The sequence below is a fragment of the Mus musculus genome, chromosome 6, assembly GCF_000001635.26.
Source record: "Mus musculus strain C57BL/6J chromosome 6, GRCm38.p6 C57BL/6J".
Classification (NCBI taxonomy): domain Eukaryota; kingdom Metazoa; phylum Chordata; class Mammalia; order Rodentia; family Muridae; genus Mus; species Mus musculus.
In genome coordinates, this window is record NC_000072.6 from 87,699,196 (window position 1) to 87,726,238 (window position 27,043).

Below are 27,043 nucleotides of genomic sequence, written 5' to 3' on the forward strand. Positions count from 1 at the left end.
CAGGTGGGATGTTTCTTTTACATCTGCTTCTAATTCCAGTCCTAATCCTGGGCACAGACGAGGTAAAGGAAAGTGTATTTTAGCAAAGGCAATCCTACTGGGGTGTGACTAAGTGGTGGAACAGGCTGCTGTGGTCAAGCAGGCATAGGAGTAGTTTTGGAATGGCTGAGGCTCCTCGGTGCAAAGACCTGGAAGAACACAAGCAAACAAAGGCCACAGTGAAGAGATGCCTAGATGCTGCATTCACTCCTTTGGTTTTCTTTTCTGCAACATGAGAGCCACAGCCAGGGCTTATGTGTGTTAGAGATCTACAGAAAGGAAGCAAACAGATAAAGCCAGAGAAAGCCCACAGTAAAGGATAAAGGGTGTGGGCAAGAGGTCAGAGGGAACAGTGGGAAGACGACTGGGGAAAGAGAAAGCCTCGCAGCAAGTGTGCAGAGCAACGGGAGGCAAGCCCATGCTTGCCCCAGAACTCAGTACTCAGAGACCCAAAGCCTGGGTAGAAAGAAAAGAGAGGAGGATGGTTAAAGACAGGAGACTTAGTGAGATGTCTCAGTAGGGCCCCCACCCCCACCCGATAGATTCCCCTTTCTGACTGAGACCCAGTGCCTGACAAGTGAATGCTCTTTTCTGCACAACTCTTCAGGTTTAGTCTGCAGGACAATGAAAAGGACTGGAAATCTGGGACCCGCTTCATAGTCCACTCACATCTCATCCCTACAAGTTCCCTATGCTGTGCCTATGCTCTTCCTTCCCAGGCATAAAAATGGGGAATGCTCAGAGTAGCCGAGCATCCTATAGAAGTGACTTAACATTAAAGCATCTACTAGGAAAAGCCCCCAAATGGCAGCACGTACAAGAGGATGAGCAGGCCAGTGATCTCCATTTGTAGCACACTTAGGGAGTAGTGGAAAAGCTCAGATCTGGTGGTTCCAGCTCTTGGAAATTTTGTCTGTTTCATGTCTCCTTACAGAACCCCAAGTAGTAAACTATGGATGGTATTTCTCACATCAAGTGCATGAAGGATTAAAGACGCCACACAATAGCCACCTGCGTGGGATAAGGAGGTGCTCTTAGTGGGGAAAGCAGGGGTTCATTCTTACCTCCAGATCATGAATGGATACAGGCTGGATCGGAAGACAAGAGACACACCTGATCTTTATGGTCAGGGGGTTCAGGTCTTGTTTTTGCTGTTCAGTCATAATAGGAACTTCTGTTTTTAAAGTCAAAAAGCAATCTAAAATGTTGGCCGACTTCTCACTGCCACGGCAGATGACCGTTCGCCAGCCTAGAAGAAAAAATGTGCAGTGTTAGCCCCCATTAGCCATGGCAGTAAGGGGCAGGTTCTCACCCCAAACCTGATGATAACAAATTCATATCACCAGAGCTGGTAACAAATTCATAACCACAATGCTGCAGACTACCAAAGGAGAAAGGTAAACACCAACCCAGCCATTGGCACAAAGCTTGTGGGAGTAACCAGCCAATATCTGATTTGGTGTGCAGCCCACTCCATGAGATGGTGCCCGTACCCAGTGCTATTTGGGTGGCCAGGAACCTGAGACAGATAGCCCAGGGATCTAGGATAAAATCAGGTATTACTATTCTGGCACTCCTGCCAGGAAACACAACAAACATTCTGTTGAACTGGAAGCTCAGACTACACCCCCACACCTCAACACTCCCTGACCCCTCTACCCACACCCTCACACAGCACCCCACACCCCCACCAAGGCCATGTTGGGCTCCTAATGCCCCCAAGGCAAGAGACTAAGAAAGCAATAACAGCGATAGGCAGTGTGACTGATGTATTGTACCAAGGGGATTAGATGTTTTCCCCGCAATGGAGGTAAGAAAGATTATGTCTGAAGTGCAGAAGGTCCTTTAGGGTTGCTGTATTCTGTAATTAAAGTCAATGGGAAACTACAACAACCTAGTCCAGACAAAATGACAAAGGGCACAGACTCCTCGGGAATGAAGGGGGATCACTCTTCCAGGAAAAGAGCCAAGCCCATGCAGTGTTTGCTGAGAATGGAGGAAATACAGAATGGGTAATCAAGGAAGGTAGTTATAAATACCAGCTAAGGCCACATGACCAGTTACAGAAACAAGGATTATAACTCATATGAGTGTTTCTGTTGTATTTTGTTAAGAATGCATTTGTACAGATATTTGTCCCTTCAAGAGACATTGCCACCTATTCTGTTTATAATATGTTTGCAGTTGTATGTGAAATAGTTATACCATATTAAGCATAATTATGACTTAGTTAAATATATACTGTTTTCAGTTGTACATGGGACAGTCATACCATGTTAGACATGATTATGACCTAGTTATTGTTTTCATCTGGAAACAGCATGATATGAGGAGATATGATTGTGTGTCAAGTTGACAAGAAGTGGATTTGTGATTCTTGGTTATCAACTTGACTATATCTGAAATTAACTAAAATCCAAGTGGCCGGCCACAACTGGGAGGGATTGTTTGTTTTGTTGGTTCATTGATTAGTTTGTTTTGGGTTGTTTGTTTGTTTGTTTTTAGAGACAGAGTTTCTCTGTGTAGCCCTGGCTGTCCTGGAACTCACTCTGTAGATCAGGGTGGCCCCAAACTCACTGAGATCTGCCTGCCTTTGGCTCCTAAGTGCTGGGATTAAAAGAGTGTGCCACCACCACCCAGCAGGATTTTTTTTCAATTTTTTTATTAGATATTTTCTTCATTTACATTTCAAATGCTATCCCCTTTCCTAGTTTCCTCTCTGAAAGTCCCCTATACCCCCCCGCCACCCTGCTCTCCAACCCACCCACTCCTACTTCCTGGCCCTGGCATTCCCCTGTACTGGGGCATATAATCTTTTCATGACCAAGTGTCTCTCCTCCCAATGATGGCCGACTAGGCTATCTTCTGCTACATATGCAGCTAGAGACAAGAGCTCCGGGGTACTGGTTAGTTCATATTGCTGTTTCTCCTATAGAGTTACAGACCCCTTCAGCTCCTTGGGTACTTTCTCTAGTTCCTCCATTGGGGTCCCTGTGTTCCATCCAATAGATAACTGTGAACATCCACTTCTGTATTTGCCAGGTACTGGCATAGCCTCACAAGAGACAGCTATATAAAATCTTGCTGGCATATGCAATAGTGTCTGTGTTTGGTGGCTGATTATGGTATGGATCTCCGGGTGGAGCAGTCTCTGGATGGTCCTTCCTTCTATCTCAGCTCCAAACTTTGTCTCTGTAACTCCTTTCATGGGTATTTTGTTCCCCATTCTAAGGAGGGATAAAGTATCCACACTTTGGTCTTTCTTCTTCTTGAGTTTCATGTTTTTTGCAAATTGTTTCTTGGGTTGTCTAAGTTTCTGGGCTTGAAGTACTACTCATCTATTAAAAACAATGAATTTATGAAATTCTTAGGCAAATGGATGGATCTGGAGGGCATCATCCTGAGTGAGGTAACCCAGTCACAAAAGAACTCACATGATATGCACACACTGAGAAGTGGATATTAGGATTTTTTTTCTTAATTAAATCATTTAAAGTGGGAAGACCCGCTTCTAGTCCTGAACTTTGAACTGGGAAGATACATGGACCACATCTTCTACTGGCATCCTATATAAAGAACGTGAAAGAAAGGAGCTTGCTCTGTCTTTGCCGGACTATACCTCTGAAACTGTGAGCAAGTCCCTGATTAAATGCTTTCTTTTATAAGAGTTTCCTTAGTCACGTGTCTCTTCACATGAATAGAACAGTGACTAAGACAGGATTGGAATCAGGGACTGGGGTACTGCTGTGACAGGCCTGACCGTTTTGCTTGGTGGAATGTGGAATTGTGAACTTTAGATTAGGTGAACAGCTGAATGCCTTACGTGGGACTTAGTGGAACCTACTAGTAGGAGCATGAAGACAGCGATGCTGAGAGCAATGTAGATTATGATATACTGGCTCAAGGAGTTTCAGAGGGGAAGAATATTAGTAGCTGGCATAGAGACCATCTTATGCTATCTGGCAAAGAATGTGGCTGCTTTTTTTTTTTAACCCTTGTCCTAAAAATCTACCTGAAGCTAAACTGAAGAGTTTTGAATTAATGGCTTTGGGAGAGGAGATTTCAAGACAGCCTGTGTTTCCTGTATTTTATGATTACTTAATGAAGATTTACAATGAAAAGAAACAAACATGGCAAGGAGAAGTACAACATACACACAGTTTGAAGAGGGAAGGAGCACTAGGAAACGTAACGAAGCAAAGTTCTATGATCAAGAAAATAAAAAGCTGGGAAAAAGCCTGATGCTAAGCAGAATAAAGGAAGTGGTCACCTCAAGGCAAATCACTCAACTAAGCTCCCAGCTTGTGAACAGGGATTAAAGAAAATGTAAGCAGTGAAGGAAACCATCAGCAACCAAAAGCTGATAGAAATGTAACTGAAGGAGTCCGCCAGGATCTAGCCCCATCAAGCAGGAGGACTTAGCAGCTTCAGGTGCCTGATTCTAGCTTTAGAATCAAGGACACAGGAAAAGGGTTGTACAGTTTCCCTCCCCAGCTATGGAAAGCCACTGAGGTCAGGCAAGTGCCAGGGGTGTCCCTGTATGGAGGCCCAAAGAAGTGCCTGCATGAAGCAAGCTGTGGGGTGAAGCCTGGATTGTGTTAAAGACCCTAAGATGTTGGAGATGCCAAGTCGTGGGATACCTGCCAAGGAAAGTGGCAGAGTGGGTGCAGAGCCGGCCTGAGAGAAGAAGTGTGCTGCAGTTAACAAGGCTGGGAGGAGCTGGAGGTCTGAAGAATGTGTTGATATCAAACACGGAGATGCAGAGTTTCAAGTTTGCCTGTTGGTTTTCAGTTTTACTTGGGTCCAGTAGTTTCTTGCTATGCTCCCTCTTCTCCCTACTGGGTTGGTAATGTGTATTCTATGCCTCTGTGTTTTGGAAATATATGATCTGCTTTTTTATTTTGATTTTACAGGGGATTACAGTTAAGAGATTACATGAATCTCAAAGACTTTGAACTTTGGACCTTTAAGTAGTACTGAGTCTGTGGTAGACTATAGGGACTTTTGAAGTTAGACTAAATGTATTTTAAATTCTGATATGGCTACAAGCCCATGGGGACCAGGGAAAGAAATATGGTAGTTGGAATAAGAATGGTCCCCAGGGGTACATATATTTGAATGCTTAGTCATCAGGGTGGGGTGCTATTTAAGAAGGATTTGGAGGTGTGGCATTGTGGGAGAAAGTGTGATGCTGAGGAAGGGCTTTGAAACTTTAAAAGCCCAGCCCAGTCTTCAGTCTCTCTGCCTCTCTCTCTCTCTCCCCCACCTCCTTTTTCTTCTCTCTCTCTCTCTCTCTCTCTCTCTCTCTCTCTCTCTCTCTCTCTCCCTCTCTCCCTCTCTCCCCTCCTCCTCCCCCTCTACATTACCCCCCTCCCCATGGATCAGGACCTAGCTCTTAGCTACTTCTCAAGCTGTTTTCCTTTTTAAGGGTTGCCTGAGTCATGGTGTTTTTTTTCACAGCAGCAAAACAATGATTAAGACAGAGGAACTTGGAAGAATAGAGGGAAGGGAAAGCATAATCAGGATATATGTAGAAAAAATACATTTTCAATAAAAGAAAAGATAAAAAAAAATAAAAATTCACACACAACAAGGGAAAACCTTTAAAAAGAACTAGAACACTGGGCCTGGTGGCAATTCCTTGTGATATGAACAGTCAGGAGGATGAGGCAGGAGATGCTCACATTCCAGGCCAGCCTTGTCTACACAGCAAGACCCTTGTTTCCAAAATCCAAGGGCTGTGATACAGCTCAGTGGTAGGGGACCTGCCTAGTATACCCAAGCCATGGGATCCGTCCTCAGAACTGGGAAAACTGGGAAATGCTCACAGGTGGAATGTGAAATGTCAACATCTCAGACCAAGGTCGAAGCAGCTCCCTAAGAGGACTTGAATTTTTACCATTTTATCTTGAAGGCAAGGAGTGTATTTTCTGAATTACTCTGAGTATAGTAAAAAAGTATTGCTGCACAGGTACCACCCACACAGAGATAACTGGTCCAATGTGTGGCTTCCACACAGGGAGGGGACTACAGCCACTGTTCTAGACCTGCACCACCACGGTGACATCCACTGTCCATGTGGGGCTGTTGCAAGTTTAGTAAAACTTACAGACAGTTCCTTCTCCATACTGGCCACATCTCAGGTGCTTAGTGGCTGTGCGCTGGCAGGCATGGAGCCTGGCCTTCACGACAGGCAACATCAGCAGTTACGCTGCAGTTGGCAACTGAATCAAAACAAAACACCAGTGACGGCAACTGGTACTGGTACTGGTACGCTGCAGTTGGCAACTGGATCAAAACAAAACACCAGTGACGGCAACTGACGTCCACCTAGGTACCTGGAGCTCACGGGGAGGCACCTCTTTAACTGCGGCCATTAAACAGGTATCTACAGAGAACATGACCAATGCCCATGGCATACACTCTATTTCCCCTCCTGTGCTGTGTGCATGGCAGAATGTAGCAGCGTCCTGCTGGGTGTTAGTACCACGCGGCTCCCAGTTGTGATGACCAAAATTGCTCCCCCACCCGCCCTCGCCAAGTCATCCGCCCCCATGAGATATAATTTCCCAGAAGAAAAGCTTGGTGCTACATGAAGGAATAAGAGGTGAGCTTCTCTGAGCGATCCCCTAAACAAACACCACTGTCTCTTGATCCTGGAGACACTCCTACAGGATGGCTGTCATCTTCACTTTACAGAAGAGAAACTGAGCTTCAGGTGTTTAGTGATCACTCAAGGTCTCCGAACTCTTACGCTGTGGCGCCTGCCCCGGCTGCTCATGCACCCCAGCTTTCCACACACGACCCCCTCCTTTAATGTAAGAGTTCATTCCTAAGCCCAGGACCTTCCAAAGGCCCCACTAGGATACAAGCCAACTAATGTTTCCTAGGACGGTATGAAATGGAAGACTTTTACCAAACAAAATGGTGCACGTTTTGCAATGGATAATCTCGGGCTGCGATTTTATGGTGAGGGTAGCTGGCCCTGACTCCAGGCCATTCTAGCTGACCGCCACCTGCAGTTGCTGTAAGGGTTGGAATTCCGCTCCATTTTCCTCAAACCACCAGCCTCCCATATCTGCCCCCAACCCCCAGTGGTCCAGCTTGTCACCTCCCTGCCAGCCACTCAGAGTTCCTCTGTTGGCAAGATCCTGCACTGAGCAGTTTACACTGTCTTCTGTTGACACTTCGACTTGACAGCTATGTACCTTGGTGCCATCTCAGAATGGAGCCTGTAACTCTACAAAATAGCCAGTGGAGGGCGCACATGAGAGTGAAAACCCAGAAAAGGGTTTGGAAGATGTTTGAAATTATTTTCTCTAAATAAGAAGAAATATATATATTGTTTTCCTATTACTCTTTTTTTAATAACATGATTTAATCTAAACCTAAAAGGTATCCTTAAATTTCATCAAAGTGTTTGAATACGATAAACATCTGTTCATCATTTGCCAGGAGGTAGAAGCAGAACTTATAAAACACGGAAACTCTTACAAGTCAAAACCATCCAACCCTTGCTCCACTACTGACCTGTGAGCACTGGGTAAGTTACTAACATGGTTTTTCCTCCCTGTAAAACAATACTGGTGATTTTAAAATCCCTGCCTGCAACCTGCTCATAGCACTAAGGGACGCAAGCCTCTCACGAGAAGTAAGACAGGACATGACAGAATGTGTCACAACGGTCCATATCCATTGCATCCATCTGTCCCCTTCCTAGATGTTTCCATGAGAACCTGCAGGAGAACAGTCACCACAAGACAGCACCTTATTTACCAAACAAAACTGACGGCTAAATTCTCACTGGCTTCCTTGGACTTTGGAGTCAAATCCTGGCTACACTTGTAAGTTGTGTGATCTTGCAGGGTAGCTAGCCTCCCTGGGCCTGCATTTCCTTTTCTGTACACTTGAGACATTCCTGAGGTGACAGTGAGGATGAAATGAGGACAGAGCAAAATCTTAGTCACCGCGAGTGTCTCGTTAGCATTCTGAGAACGTGGTAGCTACCGGCAAGGAGCGGCATGATGGGTAACTGGATGGAGAAGATGCTCTGCTTCCAGGCGGCAGGGGTTTCCGGCTTCTGGTCCCCTTCTTCTTCTGCCTGGTACCTCTTCACTTTCTTTGGGTTTTTCTTCTTCACTTCTGTATCTTTCCCTTTAACTTTGGAACCAAACAAACTACATGTTAAAAAGGGATTTGCAGTGCATTGGTATGTGCACTTATGTATGCTATTGCGATAAGGAAGGTTCTGGAAACTCCTAGAAACCGGGGTATTAGGAGCAATTTTATAAGTAGCAGTTTCTTGTTTATCCTGGCTAGCTCCCAAATAAATACAACAGAGACTACAGATTTATTTAATAAGCCTTACAGCACAATAGCTATTCTAATCCTCTAAACTAATCTGGCTACCTCCCAACCAAAATCCCCAAGCTGCTCACATACTAGTATTGGTGTGGCTTTCTCTGCTCTCCCATGGTGTTTTCCCATGGTGTTTTCCCGACCCTCTCCTCATGGCCAACTCTGAGGCTTAAATATATTTACAAATCCCTTGGCCAAAGGCTGTGGGAATCATTTCAATGCATTGACTAGATCATAACTTAATCATTGTTATTCTCTTCTAAGTTCTACCACATGACTTGGTCCTCAGTTACATGTGACCATCTTCCTCTGGGTCTGGGGCCAAATCCTCTTTCCTGCACCTGACTCTCTACCAGAATGCTCTCTCTGTACCAGAACTTCCACCTCCTTATTCCCTGCCTAAACTAATAGGCTAACAGTATTTTTATTGACAGGTGACTCTTCCATACAGTACAAGAGATTCTCTCTATACCAGGGGTTATCTTTTGTACTGCTGTCTCTTCCTAACTACCAGAAAGTTAATTAGGCTTAGGTGGCAAGTGATTGTCAGCTATAAGCAGGTACATGGTGAAGGTGTCCCCAACCCCTTTGAGACTGAAATCACCATGATGATGACACTGTACTGTGTTCCAACTGCTTAAGTCACTTAGTCACAGACCAGCGCTGAGGTTGGGCTATGGGGCTGAGCTAAGTTCCAAGCCCTGTTGTACCTTCCTACAGGGGAAGGGTAGTGCAGGACAGGTCTTTTTAACCCAAGATACCACATCTGTCTAATGACAGCAGGGTGTTGGGGAGAGTACAACACTCAGCTCAGCCAGGCATAATGGTGCACACCTTTAACCCCAGCTAGAGCTCAGGAGGCAGAGATTCACAGCAGGGAACTCAAGGCTGGCCAGGGCTACATAATGAGACCTTACGAAAGAAAGAAAGAAAGAAAGAAAGAAAGAAAGAAAGAAAGAAAGAGAGAGAGAGAGAGAGAGAGAGAGGTAGGGAGGGAGGAAGGAAGGAAGGAAGGGAGGAAGGAAGGAAGGAAGGAAGGAAGGAAGGAAGGAAGGAAGGGAAAGAGAGAGAAAGAAAGAAAGAAAGAAAGAAAGAGAGAGAGAGAGAGAGAGAGAGAGAGAGAGAGAGAGAGAGAAAAGGAAGGAAGAAAGGAAGGAAGGAAGGCAGGCAGGCAACAGCATGGCGCTACTTGGCGACTTGCTTGAGGAGCATGAAAGCCAGTGGAATTGCCTGCGAAGCCCAGGGTCACGGGAGAGCTGATTAGAGCCAGAGGTGACATTTCAAAGCAGCAGGAAAGCAGGGACTTTGGTGAGCTGCAGATGACCATTTTAAGCAAATGGAACTACAGGGCTATCCCAACCTTATCCCATCTTTGAAACGAACTCCTGAATAGACTTCTCAGAATCACCAAACAGACCTTTTGGGCCTGCACTGGGATCACTCAAGGAAGTGTTTTCTCAGGTATTAAGCCAAGTATGAACTAAAAGAGGCAGTGAAATGTTATACAAAGCAAAACCCCTCAGGGGTACACAAGGATGCCGTACCCCTCTCTGGGAGGGCTGTCTACCACTGGCACCCATAATTAGCAGGCAGTGTGAAGCAGATCCTACAGTGTGAAACAGATGGAACTACAGAAGCCTCTGGGATGCTGTACAGCCTCACTGGAAGCCAAAGCTGTAGATCCAGTGTGGCTGAGCACTGGAAGTGGACCAAAGGGACACTTTCAATGCCCATCACTGGGGAGTTGATTAGAGCCCAGCCCACACAAGAAAAACCAAAACCAGCTGCAGGCAACTGTCTTAGCCACGCATTCTCCAAGCATTGGGAACACAGTGTTCACTGCAATGGTGCCAGGGGCAGGAAGCCATAGGGAAATTCAAGTGTCCTCTGACAGGATGGGATGAAGGACAGTGGTCTATCTGACAGGGCGCTATGCAAACAGAATAAAGGTAGTATCCTTGCATATGTGGACATGTGCAATCCTCAGAAATGAGGGTGAATCCAAAGAGTAAGCTGAAGGTGCAGGAAGGTATCGCGCAATCTCCACACTTCACAGGAATAAAAACCAGTATGTCATCTGAACATATAAGAATGGATGGGTTGCAGGAAGGAAACAAGAAAGGTGTGTCCCTCAAAGAGCAGGACTCCACAAGCACTTTTCCTGCATCTGTTATCTTTTGCTCCTCAAAAAGGGGCACAAAGGTGGGCTGGTGAGATGGCTCAGCGGTTAAGAGCACTGACTGCTGACTGATCTTCCAGAGGTCCTGAGTTCAAATACCAGCAACCACATGGTGGCTCACAACCATCTTCTGGTGTGTCTGAAGACAGCTACAGTGTACTCATATACATAAAATAAATAACTAAATCTTGCCAGGGTGAGATGTCATGTACAGACAGGGAAATCCCCAGAAGCCACAGAGAAAAAGAGAGACCCTGTCTCAGACAAAGTGGAGGGCAAGGACTAGCATCCAGGGTTGACTTCTGACCTTGAAATGTACATCATGCCATTCATGGAAACAAAAACTCATGCATGCACACACACACACACACACACACACACACATACACACACAAAGGAAAAAACAAAGCAGGGAAATATGGCAAAATATTAAATCCTAAATTGTGACCACATAGTTGTTATATTTTCTGTGAATTTTCTGTCTCTTTTGAAATAAAAGGAATGGTTGGAAAACCTCACTAAAAAGCAAAAAAAAAAAAAAAAAATCTAGAATTTTCTAGAAACAAGAACCTTCTGGAGGATTTAATAGGTTTCCAAATGTGAGTGTGGGAACCATGCCTCAGGGTCTCCGAAGTCGGAGAGACCCGTATGCTTCCAGCACCTTGGCAAGAGCTGGACTCACAGTCCTTTCTCTGCAGCCTCAAGGACCAACAGATGATTGGCAGGTGAGGAAGCAGCTGTAGCAGCAGCAGCAGGACTGAAGTGAGGCAGCCTGTCATGGGAGCTTCACTTCTCACTAGATACACACTGCCTTTTACTGGTGAGAAGATCCAGGCTAAGAAGGAGAAGGTAAGGCTGGCTTGTATCTTAGGTTTCTATTGCTGCACTAAAGCACCATGACCAAGAGCAACTTAGGGAGGAGAGAGGTCATTCAGCTTACAGGTCACAACCCATCCTCAGGGGAAGCCAAAGCAAGACCCCAAGCTGGCAAGAACCTGGAGGCATGAGCAGAGGCCATGGAGGACTGCTTGCTTTCCTGGCCAGCTCAGCCTGCTTTCTTATACAATGCAGGACTGCCAGCCCAGGGGTGGCATCACCCTCAATGGGCTGAGCCCTCCCACATAGATCAGTAATCAAGCAGATGCCATACAGACTTGCCTACAGGCAAGCTGATGGAGGCATCTTCCCAGTTAAGGTTCCTCTTCACAGATGACTCTAGCCTGTGTGGAGTTGATGACAAGGAAGGAGGAGGAGGAGGAGGAGGAGGAAGAAGAGGAGGGGGAGGAAGAGGAGGGGGGAAAGGAAGGGAGGAGGGAGGAAGGGAGGAAAGGAAGAAGGGAAGAAGGGAGGAAGGGAGGAAGGGAAGGGGAGGGAGGGAGGGAGGGAAGGGGAGGGAGGGAGCGAGGGAGAGAGGAAATGTCAACCAGGACAAGTATAACCAGATAGTCTCTTGAGGTGCCAGCTCCTGAATAATGACAGAGACCTTTTATTAATTATGGAAGCTTTAGGCCTTAGCTTACTTGCTCCCATCTAACTTAAATTAACCCATCTGCACTAATCTCACACATGACTCATTGCCTCTCCTCACGTTCAGTCTCATACACCCAACTTCCTCAGTGTCTGGCTGGCTAACCCTCCAGGGCCTGACTTTCCCCGAGTCCTATCTCTCCCTGGATGTCCTACCTTTCCTCTCCTGCCTCAGCTATTGGCTGTTCAGCACTTTATTAAACCAACCAGAAGATGATGGGGGGAATGCTTACAAGATATGACGCAGCCATATGAATACCAATACCCAAGTCGGGTCTACTCTCAACTCTGCCTGCACAGAAATCAGCATTTGAATAATAAAAACGACCATCTTTACATGGTGCATAAAAAGATCCCCCCAACACACACACACACACACAAGCAGCTTCTGATGGTTCTTGTTGCTCTGCAGGCTAGGGTGTCATGCTTTGTTTGAAACAGCCCTGTGACTTATGATGCTGTGCCCTTCACCTCCCCAAGATGCAAACCATCCTTTCTCGTGGAGAGTCTTTCCATCACCTCAACAACCCTGAGCCTACCAACACAGCACTACCATGCAGAGTTACAGCCTTTCATTGGAAAGTTCACCTTTAGTGAGTAGACATTTTCATGTCTGCATTTATGCAACTCATGAGACGGGAATCCAAAACCACCCACCAGAATGGAAAGGAACAAAATTCTGCAGGTGAGTGGATGGACAGATGAATGGGTCGATGGACAAGTGAATGTGCGTAGTATCTCATTTAATCAAATGCCAACAGATCTTATTGACGAGCCTTAAATCTAAATATATCCTAACTTTTCAGATCTAGTCACGTCATAAAAGCACAGACCCATCTTGACTCACGCTGAGACTTTTGTTTCTCCAGCATGTTTGTTAAGCTGCTCAACGATGGTTTCTCAATGAGCTCTTTGATCTCCATCATGGTTGCTCCACTCAGAGAAATGGGTGTCTTTGAAATGGTCCGTCTAGAGAAACCTCACAGAGAAGAACAGTAAGGAGAACGCATACAGATGGCATCTCTAGAGAGTCTAGTCGATGGCCTGTCACTACTTCTTAAAACCATATCCATAGGGATAGCCTAGGGCTTTTGTCAGATGTGAGTTATCCCTCGGGAGCCTGGAGCAGCCTGAGACTCCTTAAATCTGCCAGTCTCTCCGGGGATAGTGATACAGTGGGCCACACTTGCACAATTAAGGTTCAAACCAAGTAGAAAACATGGAAAAATATATAAAGTACCTAAAACTATGAGTCATCTAAGAACCCACAAGACTTATCCACAACATTTCTAGGAGGTGAATATCATCTCCACTTAAGTCTATAAAGAAGGATGCCTGGTTAAGTAAAAAAAGATAGGGCGTGATCATGGGAGGTGGGTGATGGCAAACAAAGGTCAAATATCTCAAATTAAAATGCAAATTCAATTAAAAACAATATGTCAGAATTGTTAGCTAGGTCTGTTGCTTGCACACTCAGGAGGACTGGGCAGGAGAATGGCCCAAGCTTAGAAGCCCGAGCGAAGAGGAATCCGTCAGCATGGGCTCTTGGCTATCCTCAACCTGCCCCAGACCATAGCTGTGTTTCCATTCTCTACCCCTGCTTCTCCAGAACCAACCTGGTGATCTGAGCTCTGGAGCTGGGACTTTCTGGAAGCCCTTACTGAAGCTACACAAGCTGAGGCTGAGGGCTGAACTCCTGGCTGCTCCCAAATCCCAGCTTTCTGACTTTGTGAAACTCATGAAACCTTGTGCCTATAGTGGAGCCTGACAATCAATCCACCTAAGGTTTGCGGGTCAGTCGAGGTATACAGCACTTCCTGCAGAGAGGGGGGTGCCTGGTGCACCCCAAAGCACCACCTCCATTTCCTTCCCTGATCTTTCCTTTTTCCTTGGTTGTCTTAGCTTCACTTTAACCAAGACCAGCAAGACCAAAGACTCAGAGCAGGGCCAAGGAGGAGGCGGCCTTACCCCGACACCACGCCACCTAAGCAGCTAGTCCTTACCTAGACAAAGGAGACTCCTCCATCTTCAGTAACTTCTCACACTCTTCGTCATTCTTAGAAGGGGCTTCAGGCTCTGCTTGGTGAGAACCAAATGTTAGCAAGAGTCTGCAAACTTCACTCTGTGCTAGCTCAAAGCAAATGATGTCCCTGCTCATTTCAGTGACACATCTGCGGGCAAAGGCTTGACACAGCAGCATCTTTTAGAAAGAAGGGCTTGCTCGTGAATGAAACATACACACATGATTCATTCCAAGTATTGGGCAAACGAAGGCCAGCAGACCCCTACCAGCCAAGGAGAAGGAAGAGGATCTGCTATAAGTGTCCCCTTCAGTCCTGCTTATGAATGTGTTGTAGAATGTTGAAAGCACTCTGGGAGTCTCAAGTTCCCAACAAGGTGGCTAACTGTTTTATCTGTGGGGTGTGTGTGTGTGTGTGTGTGTGTTTTAAGTTGTGAAACAAATATCCATTAAATCTGCCGCATACTGGCTCACAGCTGCAATTCCAACATTTAGGAGCCTAAGGCAAGAGGGTTACTTCAAACTCAAGGCCAGACCAGCCTGGCCAACTGGCCTCCATAGTGAGTTCTAGGCCAGCCAGGCTTACTTAGGGAAAGCCTGCCTCAAAAGGGGAAGGAGGACGAATGAGAAGGGGGAAGAGAAGAAGACAGGGAAGGCCAGGGCAGGGCGGGGAAGAAAACTCCAAATCAAGCCACCCAGGGCACTGGAGCCATGAGCAGACGGCATAGGATGCCGGGGGATGCATACTGAGCCAGTCTCCCCGCACAGAGCTGAGCTCAGGTGTCCACAGCCCTCAATCCTTACCTTGTGGAGACTTCAAGTGTTTTTCTGACTTTTCTTGGTCACCTGGTAGGTTCTCCTCTTTCAATTCTTCGGAGATAGGGTTGGTTTTACCAATGGAAATTAAAGACAACTTTTTATGACTCAAAACCAAATGTTTCACTTCCTCTGGAATGAGAAAATGGATTAGTCAAATATGCCTGATGGACACCTGCCACACCCAGTCCGCTGACACCTCCCAGGGACATACAGCAGAAGATGAGAGGATAATCTATGACAGCGCCACCAAGAACTAGGTCACACACTGGCTCGTATTTCTCCTTGCCCTAAGCACCTGTGTGTGACATGCTACTGGCTCTCTGAATCTCTGCAAGGGAGGAGTTGCCCTCCAGACATGGAGTACCTGATGCTAATGGGTAACTCTTCTGTATCACAGCCCTTAGAACAGTGGTTCTCAACCCATGGATGGCCAACCCCTTTGAGGTCACATATCAGATATTTACATTATGATTCATAACAATAGCAAAATTACAGTTTTGCAGTACCAATGAAAATAATCTTATGGTTGGGGGTCACCACAACCTGAGGAGTTGCATTAAAGGGTCACAGCATTGGGAAGGTTGAGAACCACTGCCCCAGAAGAACCAAGCCCACAAGCACTCCTTGATCCTAGCCAGAGAGCTGCACCCCCTTGCCAGTCTCTCTCTCTCGGCATGGAGCGCCCCCCCCCCCACATATGACAGTGTTAAGCATTCCATGAATGCATGGAGTGAATGAAGATCATGAAAAAAACCTCAAGAAAGAAGGGGGAGGGGGGAAGAAGAGGTTAAATTTGACTCATGGTTGAGGTATCTTTAAGTGACAAAAGACAGACCCACAGGAAGGTTATTAATAATGACCACCTTTAGACCAGACACTGTGTGGTTTTAGGTTTTCCTTCCTTTTCCCACACATTTCTAAATCGTTTTTATATAGTGAATATCCACAGTTCCTTTAATGGGAAAATATATATTTAAAATAAGAGTCAGGGACACTAGGCTTGGGACAGGGTTTAACAAAAAGCTGTCGCTGTGGCTACAAGGTAGATGCCAGGGTCCCTCCCTGCAGGGCCCAGACCTCCTTCTTCTGGCCCAATGGATCCCAGGGCCCTTTCACCACACGAGCAGAAGCCACTGCCCCAACACCCGCTCCAATGGCAGCAGACATGCACCAGAAGAAATTCAGGCCCAGGTCAGGCCCTGGAACCCACAGAAGACACCTAAAGGGTTTTTCCTTTGGTCTGAGTGGCAAAAGTTATTTATTGTTCCCATTTTCTCCCATAGAAACTCTCCAATTATTCGTTTGGATTTAAATCAGTGATTCTCGGTGGGCGGTGACTTGAACCATTAAGGACATCTTGCAATATATGAAGGAATTCTTGAGCCTAGGTGCTGCTAATGTTATCCTCAGGAAAGCCCACAACCCGGAAGCGCCTGGCCCAAAACTTCCACAAAGCTCAGGTTACCAAAGAAAAACTACAACCAAGCCTGAGGTGTGAAAATGGCCCTCAGGAAGGCAACCTGGGAAGCTAATGTTTCCTCAAGGTTTCCCTGGAGAGCTGGGGTGTGGCTCTGCCCCTCCCACTTCTGTATAAGGTGCTGACTGCAAGGTTGGGTGACTACACTTACCTGAAAGCCAACAACAAAGACAGCACAAACCCCATTCTGTGTCTCTCAGCATTAGAGAGAGTTTCAGGATTCGCACCCAGCTCCTGCTCCTCAGTAGCACTTCATTCTGGCGTTCAAGTTCTCCAAGAACAACCCCCTCCCTCCTGTTGCTTGAGTCCTAAGAGGCCACTCTCACCACCTTGCCAGTAGCATGCTAGTGGAATGGCTACTAATTTCTCTTTCTTACAGATGAGAGGACTGTTTAAGAACTCGCCCACATTCCGCAGCTAGGATGAGAAGGGGATGGGACTGGATGGCTAGGACAGCACATCGTGAGAATCCCGACCCTCCCTCCTTGCTGCTTCAGGGAAGTTCAGAAGGCTCTGATACTGGTGTTCTCACACAAGTAACGTCTCTGTTGTTAGGAACAGCCCTGTAATCCCAGCACTAGGGAGGTTGAGGCAGAATAATCAAAAGTTCCAGGACAGCCTGAGTGACTTAGTAAGATCTTGCTTGTCTCCAATTAAACTTGGGAGAGGGGTACCAAAAAGGTTGGTGGGAGCTCAGAAGTACAAGACCTTGGTTTCCACTCCCACCACCACCACCACCACCACCACCATGAAAACAAAAGCCCTCTGACGTGGGTTGCATATGGGTGTTAGCATGTTGACCTGAGAGAGGTGGGGTTGGGTATGAGCACACATGTTTGGAGGTGAGGGTACATGCAGGGCCAGAGGCTGAGACTGGCTGCCTTCCTCAGTCACTCTCTCCCTTAGTCTTTGAAACAGACTTTCACTAAACCTAAAGTTCACCAGCTTGGCTAGACCTTGATCTCAAGTTCCAGAGACCACTTATCTCTACCTCCCACAAACCGTGGTTACAGATTCAAGTCAACACCCCCACCCTTGCTACATGAGTTTTGGAAGGTCAGATTTGGGTCCTGTTAGTTTGTTTGTTAGTTCGTTTGTTTGTTTTGAGGCAGGGTTTCTTTGTATAGCGCTGTCTGTCCTGGAACTCTCTCTGTAGATCAGGCTGGCCTTGAACTCAGAAATCTGCCTTCCTCTGTCTCCCAAGTGCTAGGATTAAAGGCATGTGCCACCACTGCCCAGTGATTTGGGTATTCGCATTGCAGGCATTTCCAACTGAGCCATAGTCCCAGCCAGAGGAGGCACAATTTTTAACAGTCTGTTTCTTTTTCTAGTACTATAGAAGAAACTCAGACATGCAACGCTTGCCCATTAACCACTGAACTGTATACACAAGTCAAACCTTTCTTTTGTTTCTTGGTATTCCCATTTACTTTTGAGTCGACACACGATATCAGTTTGGGGAGACAACCCAGTGGCAGTAACTCATATCAGAGCTGCTCTGGACCGAAAGTTCACCAAAGGTAAAGGAAGTATATAAACACTGCCCAAGTACACAAACACACTGTGACTCCCCAGGTATGCCCTGGGTGGATGTCACAGCCCAACACAGAAAGCAATGTGTACATCAGGCTGATCTCATAAGGACACAAGGAACACTGGCTTTTTACTCTGATGTTATAAATTTAAAACCTCTCATCTTAAACGCTTGGGACCTGGGGCACTTTTTCAGATTTTGGGATGTTTTCGTATTCCAAATGAAGAACCTTGGAGGAAGAAGCTCAACTCTAAACAGGAGATTCCTTCAAGGTGTGTGAACACTCCATTCACAGTCCTGAGGAGGTGCTATAAGGCAGAGGTTCTCAACCTGTAGATCGAAACCCCTTTGGTGAGGGTCAAATGACCCTCTCACAGAGGTCACCCAAGACCCTTAGAAAACACAGATATTTACACTATAATCTATGACAGTAGCAAAGCCTTTAGTTATGGAGTAGCAGTGGAAATGTTATGGCTGAGGGGTGAGCACAACCCGAGGAACTCCGGTAAAGGAGCCAGCATTGGGAAGGGTGGTGCTTTGATGACCCTGTCTGTCACGTGAATTCAGCTGTGGAGTCTTCCACTTGGGCTGTCCTGTCAGGGCTCAGAGAGAATCAAACTTGATACCACATCAGCCTTTTAGATTTCTAGACTAGGTACGTCCAGCCTATGGTGAGAACACACAAGTCGCCAGAAACAGTTAAAATAGAAGCAAAATTACCAACTTACCAAGAGACTCCAAGTCTTCCGAATAGGCTGAGGCTTTCACCCGCTGGTACCTGGCCCTTTTTGACACTCTGTCTTTGGTGTCCCAGAGCCTCAAAGTGATTTTGTGGAAGTTCAGTTTCTTTAACAATTCCTTTGTCACGTTGACATGAAAAGTTTGGCTCCATGATACCCAGACTTTGTCGTCATCTCTCCATGGCTTTACAGTCTGTGTAAAACACCATTCAGACACAGTGGGAGATGAAGGACCAACCTACCGATTAGGCACTTCCCACTGGCCTAGCCCCGGCAGCACAGTAGGGCCGATGCCCTCTCTGTCTAGCTGGCTTCTGGGCTTGCCTCTCTCCTAGCTCTCAATCACAGGGAAGTGAGTCCTGAGCACTGGACGGTGTCCCGTTACCCGTTCCTTGAAAACGGAAATCTAAGCAAGTACATGCATAGCGCCCTTGATGGTGACTTCCAAGCAATGGCTCTAAGCCAAAGCATCCCAGGAGTCTTCATGTGTGCATGTATGTTGGTATAAGTCTTGCACATGAACAGTCACACACACGTATGTGTGCATAGTAGGAAAGAACCTTCAGGGCCTACAGTGAATGCTCAGTACTTAAAAAAAAATAAAATAAAACTAAAGCCTTGTTTGATGAAACATTCAAGAACCTACAGAGTAAAGATATCTAAAGAGGCCATGTAATTGCATTTGTAGGACCATTCTGCTCTTCTCCTTCTCATTCCTTAGTTCTGAGGTGGCCTCACTTTCCCACATATCTAGAAAACTCCACTGCTGAGCCTGCTGCAGGTCAGTGGGACACAGTCTGCATCCTGAGTGTGAGGCTCCATGCAAAGACACACACACACACACACACACACACACACACACATGCACGCATGCACGCATGCACACACACACCACTCACCTTTGTTCCCGACTCCAGAAACACTTTGGCTACATTAGGAAACACCACGATATCAACTATTTTGGGTTCTATGTCATCAGGCAGGAAAAAATACTCAATGTGGTAGAATTGACGAGCCTTTCCAGTCCGGGTTTCTGTTTTAGCAGATTTCTTTTTATCAGGTACATTTGGGGGTTTTCCCTTATTACCTAGAAGACACAGGTTTAATGAGCCTTGTGCTAACCTAGGGAAAAGAAGGCCTAGCCCCACTGCTCCCTGAAGGCAACAAACATTGCTATGGTTTGGAAACATCTCCAAGGGCCCATTGCCCAGTGCCATTACCAGGAATGAAGTAGAAACTAAGAGTTGGACTTCATTAGAGAGTGGGTCAGTGCAAGTACATCCCCAGAGGTGACACTGGGATGCCAGCATCTCTTCCCTCTGTCTGTCTTTGACCACCACCCCCCCCCCCCCATGGCTGACATTGAGAGGAGTGGTTTCCTCCACAGGCAGTTCCACCAGAGACAGTATCCAAACTAACAAAATCAGAAATGAAAGGGGAGATATAACAACAGAAACTGAGTAAATTCAAACAATCATCAGATCCTACTACAAAAGCCTATATTCAACAAAACTGGAAAATCTGGATGAAATGGACTATTTTCTAGACAGATACCAAATACTAAAGTTAAATCAGGATCAGATAAGCAATCTAAACAGTCCCATGTCCCCTAAAGAAATAGAAGCAGTCATCAAAAGTCTCCCAACCAAAAAAAAAAAAAAAAAAAAACAGGACCAGATGGTTTTCATGCAGAATTCTAGCCGACCTTCAAAGAAAACCTAATACCAATACTCTTCAAACTGTTCCACAAAATAGAAACAGAAGGAACACTACCCAATTCATTCTATGAAGCCACAGTTACACTGAGTATTCTCCCTTGGAGATAAAACAGTTTCTGTCTAATCAGAAACTTTTCACAACTTCCTTTCATAGAGAACTTCATAAGAGTTTTTTTCCTACTTCTATCATGTTTAATGTTCTGAATAGATTTTAAAGACAGATTGAGTGCATATTACTTTTAGCTTCAGAAGATATCATGTATATTTAAGAGGCATTTAACTATTATAAATTATTTTGATGACTTTAAAAAAAAAAAAGAGTGGCCTTGGTCATGGTGCCCGATCACAACAGTAAAGTCTTTATTAACCAAGACACAGTACAACTGCCCAGAGAGTTTGTTCAGATCCAATCAAGGTAAATCGAGAAATGAACGAATGGCCAGAAATGGCAGTGCACACCCAAGGTGGTTTGAATAGCTATGGCCCCCATAGACTCAATGTGTGAATGTTTGGCCATAGGGAGTGGCACTATTAGGAGGTGTGGCCTTGTTAGAGTCAGTGAGGCCTTGTTGGAGGAAGTGTGTCACTGTGGGGAAGGCTTCGAGGTCTCAGATGCTCAAACCTAGGCTCAATGGCTCACAGGGTTCTTTTCCTGCTGCCTTCAAATCAAGATATAAAATTCCCAGTTCCTTCTTTAGCACTATGTCTGCCTGTATGCCTCAGTGCTTCCCACCATAATAACAGATGAAACTCTGACACTGCGAGCCAGCCCCAGTTAAATGTTTTCTTTTATAAGAGTTTTCATGGTCATGGTGTCTCTTCACAGCAATATAAACCCTAAAACAACCCCTTTAATCCCGGCAGTTAAAATGCAGAGACAAACTTATATCTGTTAGTCTGAGGCTAGCCTGGTCTACTTTAGCTAGTTTCAGACTGGCCAGAGCTACACAATGAGATCCTGTCTCTAAAAAAAAAAAAAATGAGAAGGAGGAAGAGGAGGAGAAGGAAAGAAAGAAGAAAGGAAAGAAAAAGAGAAATAAGCAGATAGCGTCGTTTTTCTATTACTGGGAGGGTAAATTATTCTAATTCTTAAAAGGGCAATTTGACAACAGCCATCAAACAATTTTAAGTACATACTTTCAGAACAATTCTACTTCTTAGAAGTAGGACTACAGAAGTTGAAGAGACTCTGGCTAGCTCAAATGTGATGAGCATGGCTCTGGAGGGTCTTGTCCTTCTCTCCTCATTCCCTCTGCCTTGCTAAAAACCATCAGATTACATTCCTAAAGCTAGCCATCAAGGTCTAGTCCCTTATTTGGTCACTTCCTCCTCTTGAGGCTGATCGATCACAGGAGTCACCAAAGAGGGATGAAGCTGTCCAGCTCACGGTCTCCCTTTTATTCACTTCCTGGCTGCAACTCTCAGAATAGCGCTGCCCACATTTAGAGTTAGTCTCCCCACCTCAACCTAACCTAGACAATCCCTTGCCCACATACCTGGCTGTTTCTTTCCATGACCCAACAGTCCATCAGGTTGGCAATCAAGATAAACTATCATAGGTTAGGTTTACCCTCTGTTTGCACCAGCCTGTCCATAGTAAGCCAGTGTGTATGAAGTACTACATCTAGCAAGAAGTAAAACTAAAGGCTTGGAACAGAGGAAGAAAGGCCACTTGTCCAGAGCCTAGCCTAGACTGGCAACCTGACGAAGAAACTATGACTCCTGCTTGCAACCAGGGAGGGTGGAGCCCCTTTTGTGTCTGCTACACTACTATATTGTTGTGCCTCTTGACTCAGGAGATTTTAGCCAATGAGTCTGGGATGTGTCTTAAGCAAGGCATTGGGTAATGGTTTATGAGAACCAAGTCTTAACTTTTGCAGAGATTGTTAAGCTGGGGTGGGGAAGAGGAGAGGAAAGGGGAGGAGAAGAGAAGGGGAAGGGAGGAGAGAGAAAGAGAGGGTAGAGGGAGAGAAGGAGAGGGTAAGGGAGGAAAGGAGAGGAGGGAAGGGGTGTGACCTGTTTCTTGTGGCCTCTGAGCGAGCTAAGTGCAAGTCCCACAATCACTTCCATGCCTAGCCAATAGCTGGCCCAAACTGTCTGTCCTTTTTCTGACCTCTGCCTCCATTGGTACCAACTACTCTAGCATGGGAGGGCAACGGTGGAGGGAAAGAGATATGGAAGCCAGTCATGTGCCACCTTGCTCAGAGGCAAAGTTCTTCCTTAGCACCTACCTATCAGCACGGGGAAGGCCAGTGAGATCTCAAATCTGCAGGGGACAATCTGGGGCACATCAGAGTTAGAGATGCAGGCAGGTCCCTCTGAGGAATGCAGGCTGCTGCTGAACTGGTCCTCAGAGTCCCAATCATGGGCTGGGATCCTGGATTTCAGGTTCTCCTCCATCTCGCTTTCGCTGGCCACGGAGTGAGGCCCCATGCTTGACCCTTCCTCTCCCTCCCAATCCCAGGCCTGCAGGGACATGGTGCACAGCACTCGAATGGTCCTGGTGGGAGACAGCAAAGATCCCAGGAGTAAATCTGCCCAGTGCAGGAAGGCCCACCCTCCCAGTCCCATCTCTGTCCTGTCTCCAATGTCCCAGGCTTTGGTAGAGGCCTGCTTCACAGTGAGTGCTCCACAGATGGAAAGAAGGAACCACCAGAGAACTGCAGCTGGCAGTGAAGGATCAGTGATGTTTCTCCGACCTGAGTTCAGTTACTCCTCTCTCAGAAATCAGGAGTTGGTCAGGGGGTGCTCTTGGCATACCGATCCAGGTGAGCCTAGGTCACCACTGACCCCGGAGGCACCAGAAGACGGGGATCTGACTCCTTTGACTCCTTTTAAGAACGTGCGGCAGAGTCTCAGTTGCGGCAACAGCACAGAACTGGCAACTCCCACTTGCAGAAGGGGGAAACTGTGTGGGCCCGGTATATACGGATCCCTGGGAAACTGACTTAAAGCAAGATAAAGAGTTCTGGCTTGGACATCACTCAGGTTTCAAGACACAGAATTCTAGCTAGCAGGAAGTCGGTGCCTGGGGGACCTGGGACGTCTGGGGTAAAATAGAGGCTGAACCCAAGGCTCGAGGGTTACCTGTGAGTAGGCACACCGGTTGGCTCCTGCACCTGCTGCACAGTTACAGCCACTGGAATCAGGGGAGCTAGGCGCAGGCGCTAAGAGAGCAGGGTCCCAAAGGGACTTTGTTAGGCGGTTGCCAGGAGACCTAGTTCTCGGCTGGGGGCGGGGCTTCCTTCCTCCAGCTCAGTTCGGCTCCTGGCAGTAGGCTCTGGTGGGAACCTGCTTCTTCTAGATATTCCGGGGTGGAGGGCAGGAGGGGGCGGAGGTGGGGGAGGAGTATGAACTTTTGAACTAGGAGCTCACTACGGGGTGTGGGGAAGGAGTGGGCGAGAATGAGATTCTCACCACACAGCTTCTGCTCTGCCTTGGTGCACCAGACCTGTCAAAAAGGTAAAAGATTGGATAGTTACAGATTTGGATAGTTACCCAATATTTTTAAAACTCTCACTCTGAGCTGGATACCTGCTAGATCCTCTTTATGTCTCTATCCACTCTCACCTCCCACGCTTAAATAAAGCTAAAGGAAGTGATAGTATCTACATATTCAGACCTCAAAATATCATGATAATCCTGTTCCCCCCGAAATGAGGCTGCAGACTTAAAAGGGTGAAGAAGACACACAGAAATTATGTTGCAGCACTGGACAGAAATCTAGACTCCTGGCCACCAAGGCCTGCACGCCACAACAAAGCCCACCCACACTGAAGCACCCTGGCTAAGCACCCTAGCTGCTGCCTCTGACCCAGAAGGCCACTGCACACCAAGTGACCTGAGCCAGAGAGGAACACCCCACAGTGGTCTGGCCAAGGTCTGGGACAGGGATGAACTTCAAGAGGTAATGAAAACCAGACAGAGCTGTGAACGAAGGAAATAGCCTATCCAGAAGAAATGACAGATACAAGGCCTAGAAGTGAAGGCTCATGACAAGTTCACAGCAAACTAATGAAGGGCAAGATGGCTTTTGGTACACAGCGCCCAAAGGTGGTGGGGAATGTGGAGGGTTGGTGGAATCCGGTAAGTTTTCTAGAGAGGGAATGTTCCATCAGCCAGTTTAGTAAAGAAAAGGGGACGCAAGGCTTAACATACATTTGGTTGCTGAGAAAAGTAGAGTTGAAGCTGAACTATGACCTACTTTTAGTCTCAGAGCAGAACTTCAGCAGAGTTGAAACTGGAAGCAAGTCCCAAGTTTCCCAGTGTGTACTTTTCGAGGTCATCAGATGAGAGAACATTCCAGAATACTAAATAGTAAATGGAATCCTTGGGTTAAATCAAGATAAAACCGGACCCTCAAGAAAAACTCGAAGGGGTTGACGCTGAATGGCAGCAAGTCCCTTTAAGGAAAGCTACTCACCTTGTCCACACTCCAGCATCCTAGTGAGTCCACTCCATGTACCAAGATGTGCTGAAAATACATGAGGGGGGAGTGGGGGAGGGGGAGCCTGGAGATACAGCAGCTCCTAAAGCCAGCCAGCAACAGGACCAGGTCAGCAGCTCCATCCCTCAGGAGCAGATACTGGACCCCTTTCCCACAGAAGGGTCCTGTCATAATTGATTTACACCATGATTTTTATGAAGTGCACAGACAGATACACGCTACTTGTGTGGAGTCCTGGATGACTCATATGCCCAGGGTCCCACGTAATAATGAGCCAACTGGTAAACTCAGCTCTGTGTCAGGATTAAAAATCCTTAGCCTCTCTTTTCATCTCAAGATATTTGTGACTAGCAACTCCTTCCTTAGCTAAATAGTAGAGTGCCTGGGGACACCAGGAACAAGTCTTACTGGATGTCAAGATTGCATGGCCCACAACGAAACCCACATGAAGTCTGGCTTTACTTCTTCTTCTTCTTTTTTTGTTTGTTTGTTTGTTGTTTGTTTGTTTTTTGAGACAGGGTTTCTCTGTGTAGCCCTGGCTGTGCTGGAACTCACTTTGTAGACCAGGCAGGCCTCAAACTCAGAAATCCACCTGCCTCTGCCTCCCAAGTGCTGGGATTAAAGGCGTGTGCCACAACACCCAGCTTACTTTTTCACGTTATCAGATATCCGCTTCACCAAGGTGGAGGCACCTCAGCAATAAGGCACAGCCAAATTGTTCCTTCCCAGGAACAGAGAGAGAGAGAGAGAGAGACAGAGACAGAGACAGAGACAGAGACAGAGAGAGACAGACAGACAGAGAGACAGAGAGAAAGAGAAACAGAGAGAAACAGAGAAAGATCCCTGATCATGTTGACCTGGCAACAGAGTTCAAAGTGTCTTTGATCACATCGCCTAAGGGCAGCAGCCACGCTCCCCAGGCTCAGGGTGAGAGGCCATAGGTCTAAGCCAAAGGACCAAAGCCCATCCTAAATATACATCAATGTTACCCAGAATGCATCAAAAATAAGATTTTCCTGGGCCTGATGGCACGGGCCTGACATACTATGTTATTCAAGAGACAGAGGCAGGAGAATCACAAGTTCAAGACCATCTTGGACTATAACATGAGTTCAAGATCACCCTGGGCAGTTTAGGGAGGCCCTGTCTCAAAATAAAAACTAAGAAGATGTAGCTCCATGGTAAAGAGCTTGCTCAGTGTGTGCCAGGCCCTAGGTTAAACTCCCAGCATAATAGTACTACTAACAATAGCAATAATAATATTCTGAGGCTCCGTTCCAGGCCTTGAGGGAAAACTCTTCAGGAATAAGGCTTAGGGACCACTGTCGCTGTGTTTTCTGAGACATCCTCTCATGTTCTACCTCTGTGTGGTCAGTACTCCTCCCTTCCAGTAGTTCAGCCAATAAGGTTCATAGATGTCATACCATGTGACTTCTGACATCAGCTCCTACAACCCCTGTTGCTGTCTTGTTTGGAGCCTCATCTGCAAATATAGTCTCCATGTTATCTACAAGTACGATGGTCAGGCAAGGATCATGCAGCACTGTTCTGAGAGCTCCTAGCCAATGTCAGTCCCCAGGCCTATAAGCACACAGGCTGCCGCCACATAGAGCAGACACAGTCACCATCAGGCCCTCTCTACATCAGATTCCTGAGCAAATCGCTATCCTCTCAATTTGCAAACCACAAGCTTTGCCCTTTCAAAGTGTCAGATGTGCTGTGAGCCCCACCACAAAGCAGTTCAAGCAGCCGCCACCCAAATTCTTTCATGCCCCAATACATGAAAAAAAAATCCAGAATAAATACATCACAAATACACTGTAGGCTAGATGGTTGCAGAATCTTGGGTGACCTCCGCTTCTTAATGTATTTCTAGACTTCGTAATGACACTTTGAACAGTACTCTATTGGAAGCAGCTCAAACAATACTGAAGTGACTTCAAAAGTAATTTCTTTGCCAGTACTTTAACTCTTCCCCCACAGACATCCCACCCCCCAGCACGTACAAAGGAACCCACAAACCTTCTGAGTTTACATGCTTTGAACCTCCAACAAAAGCCTTCTGGATCCAAGTGGGATTGTTTCAGGGGGTGCCTAGTAACACAGCCCACAGATAGACAGGCCTAACAGCGCGCCATTATAAACCCTTCCCCACTAAGCTGCAGGAGGCTGGGGAACGGCCCAT

The 27,043-nt window shown here is 46.5% G+C and overlaps 1 protein-coding gene across 2 annotated transcripts in view; it reads right to left on the bottom strand.

The window, feature by feature from the left end:
* 1810020O05Rik (Riken cDNA 1810020O05 gene) overlaps positions 1–23,552 on the bottom strand; it is a 47,158-nt gene extending 23,606 nt beyond the window's left edge. Inside the window, exons 1-9 of one of the 2 annotated variants that reach the window (NM_001384219.1) lie at positions 23,499–23,552; positions 22,643–22,911; positions 19,593–19,780; positions 18,682–18,886; positions 14,928–15,071; positions 14,107–14,179; positions 12,951–13,072; positions 8,047–8,199; positions 1,104–1,288 (exon numbers count right to left, since the gene is read on the bottom strand). In NM_001384219.1, coding sequence (NP_001371148.1) covers positions 1,104–1,288; positions 8,047–8,199; positions 12,951–13,072; positions 14,107–14,179; positions 14,928–15,071; positions 18,682–18,886; positions 19,593–19,780; positions 22,643–22,889 — 1,317 coding nt within the window. In that variant the 5' untranslated portion in view covers positions 22,890–22,911; positions 23,499–23,552. The remainder of the gene's footprint in view (positions 1–1,103; positions 1,289–8,046; positions 8,200–12,950; positions 13,073–14,106; positions 14,180–14,927; positions 15,072–18,681; positions 18,887–19,592; positions 19,781–22,642; positions 22,912–23,498) is intronic. The other variant, NR_045482.2, reaches the window with a different exon arrangement.
* Between the last annotated feature and the right edge of the window lie 3,491 nt (positions 23,553–27,043).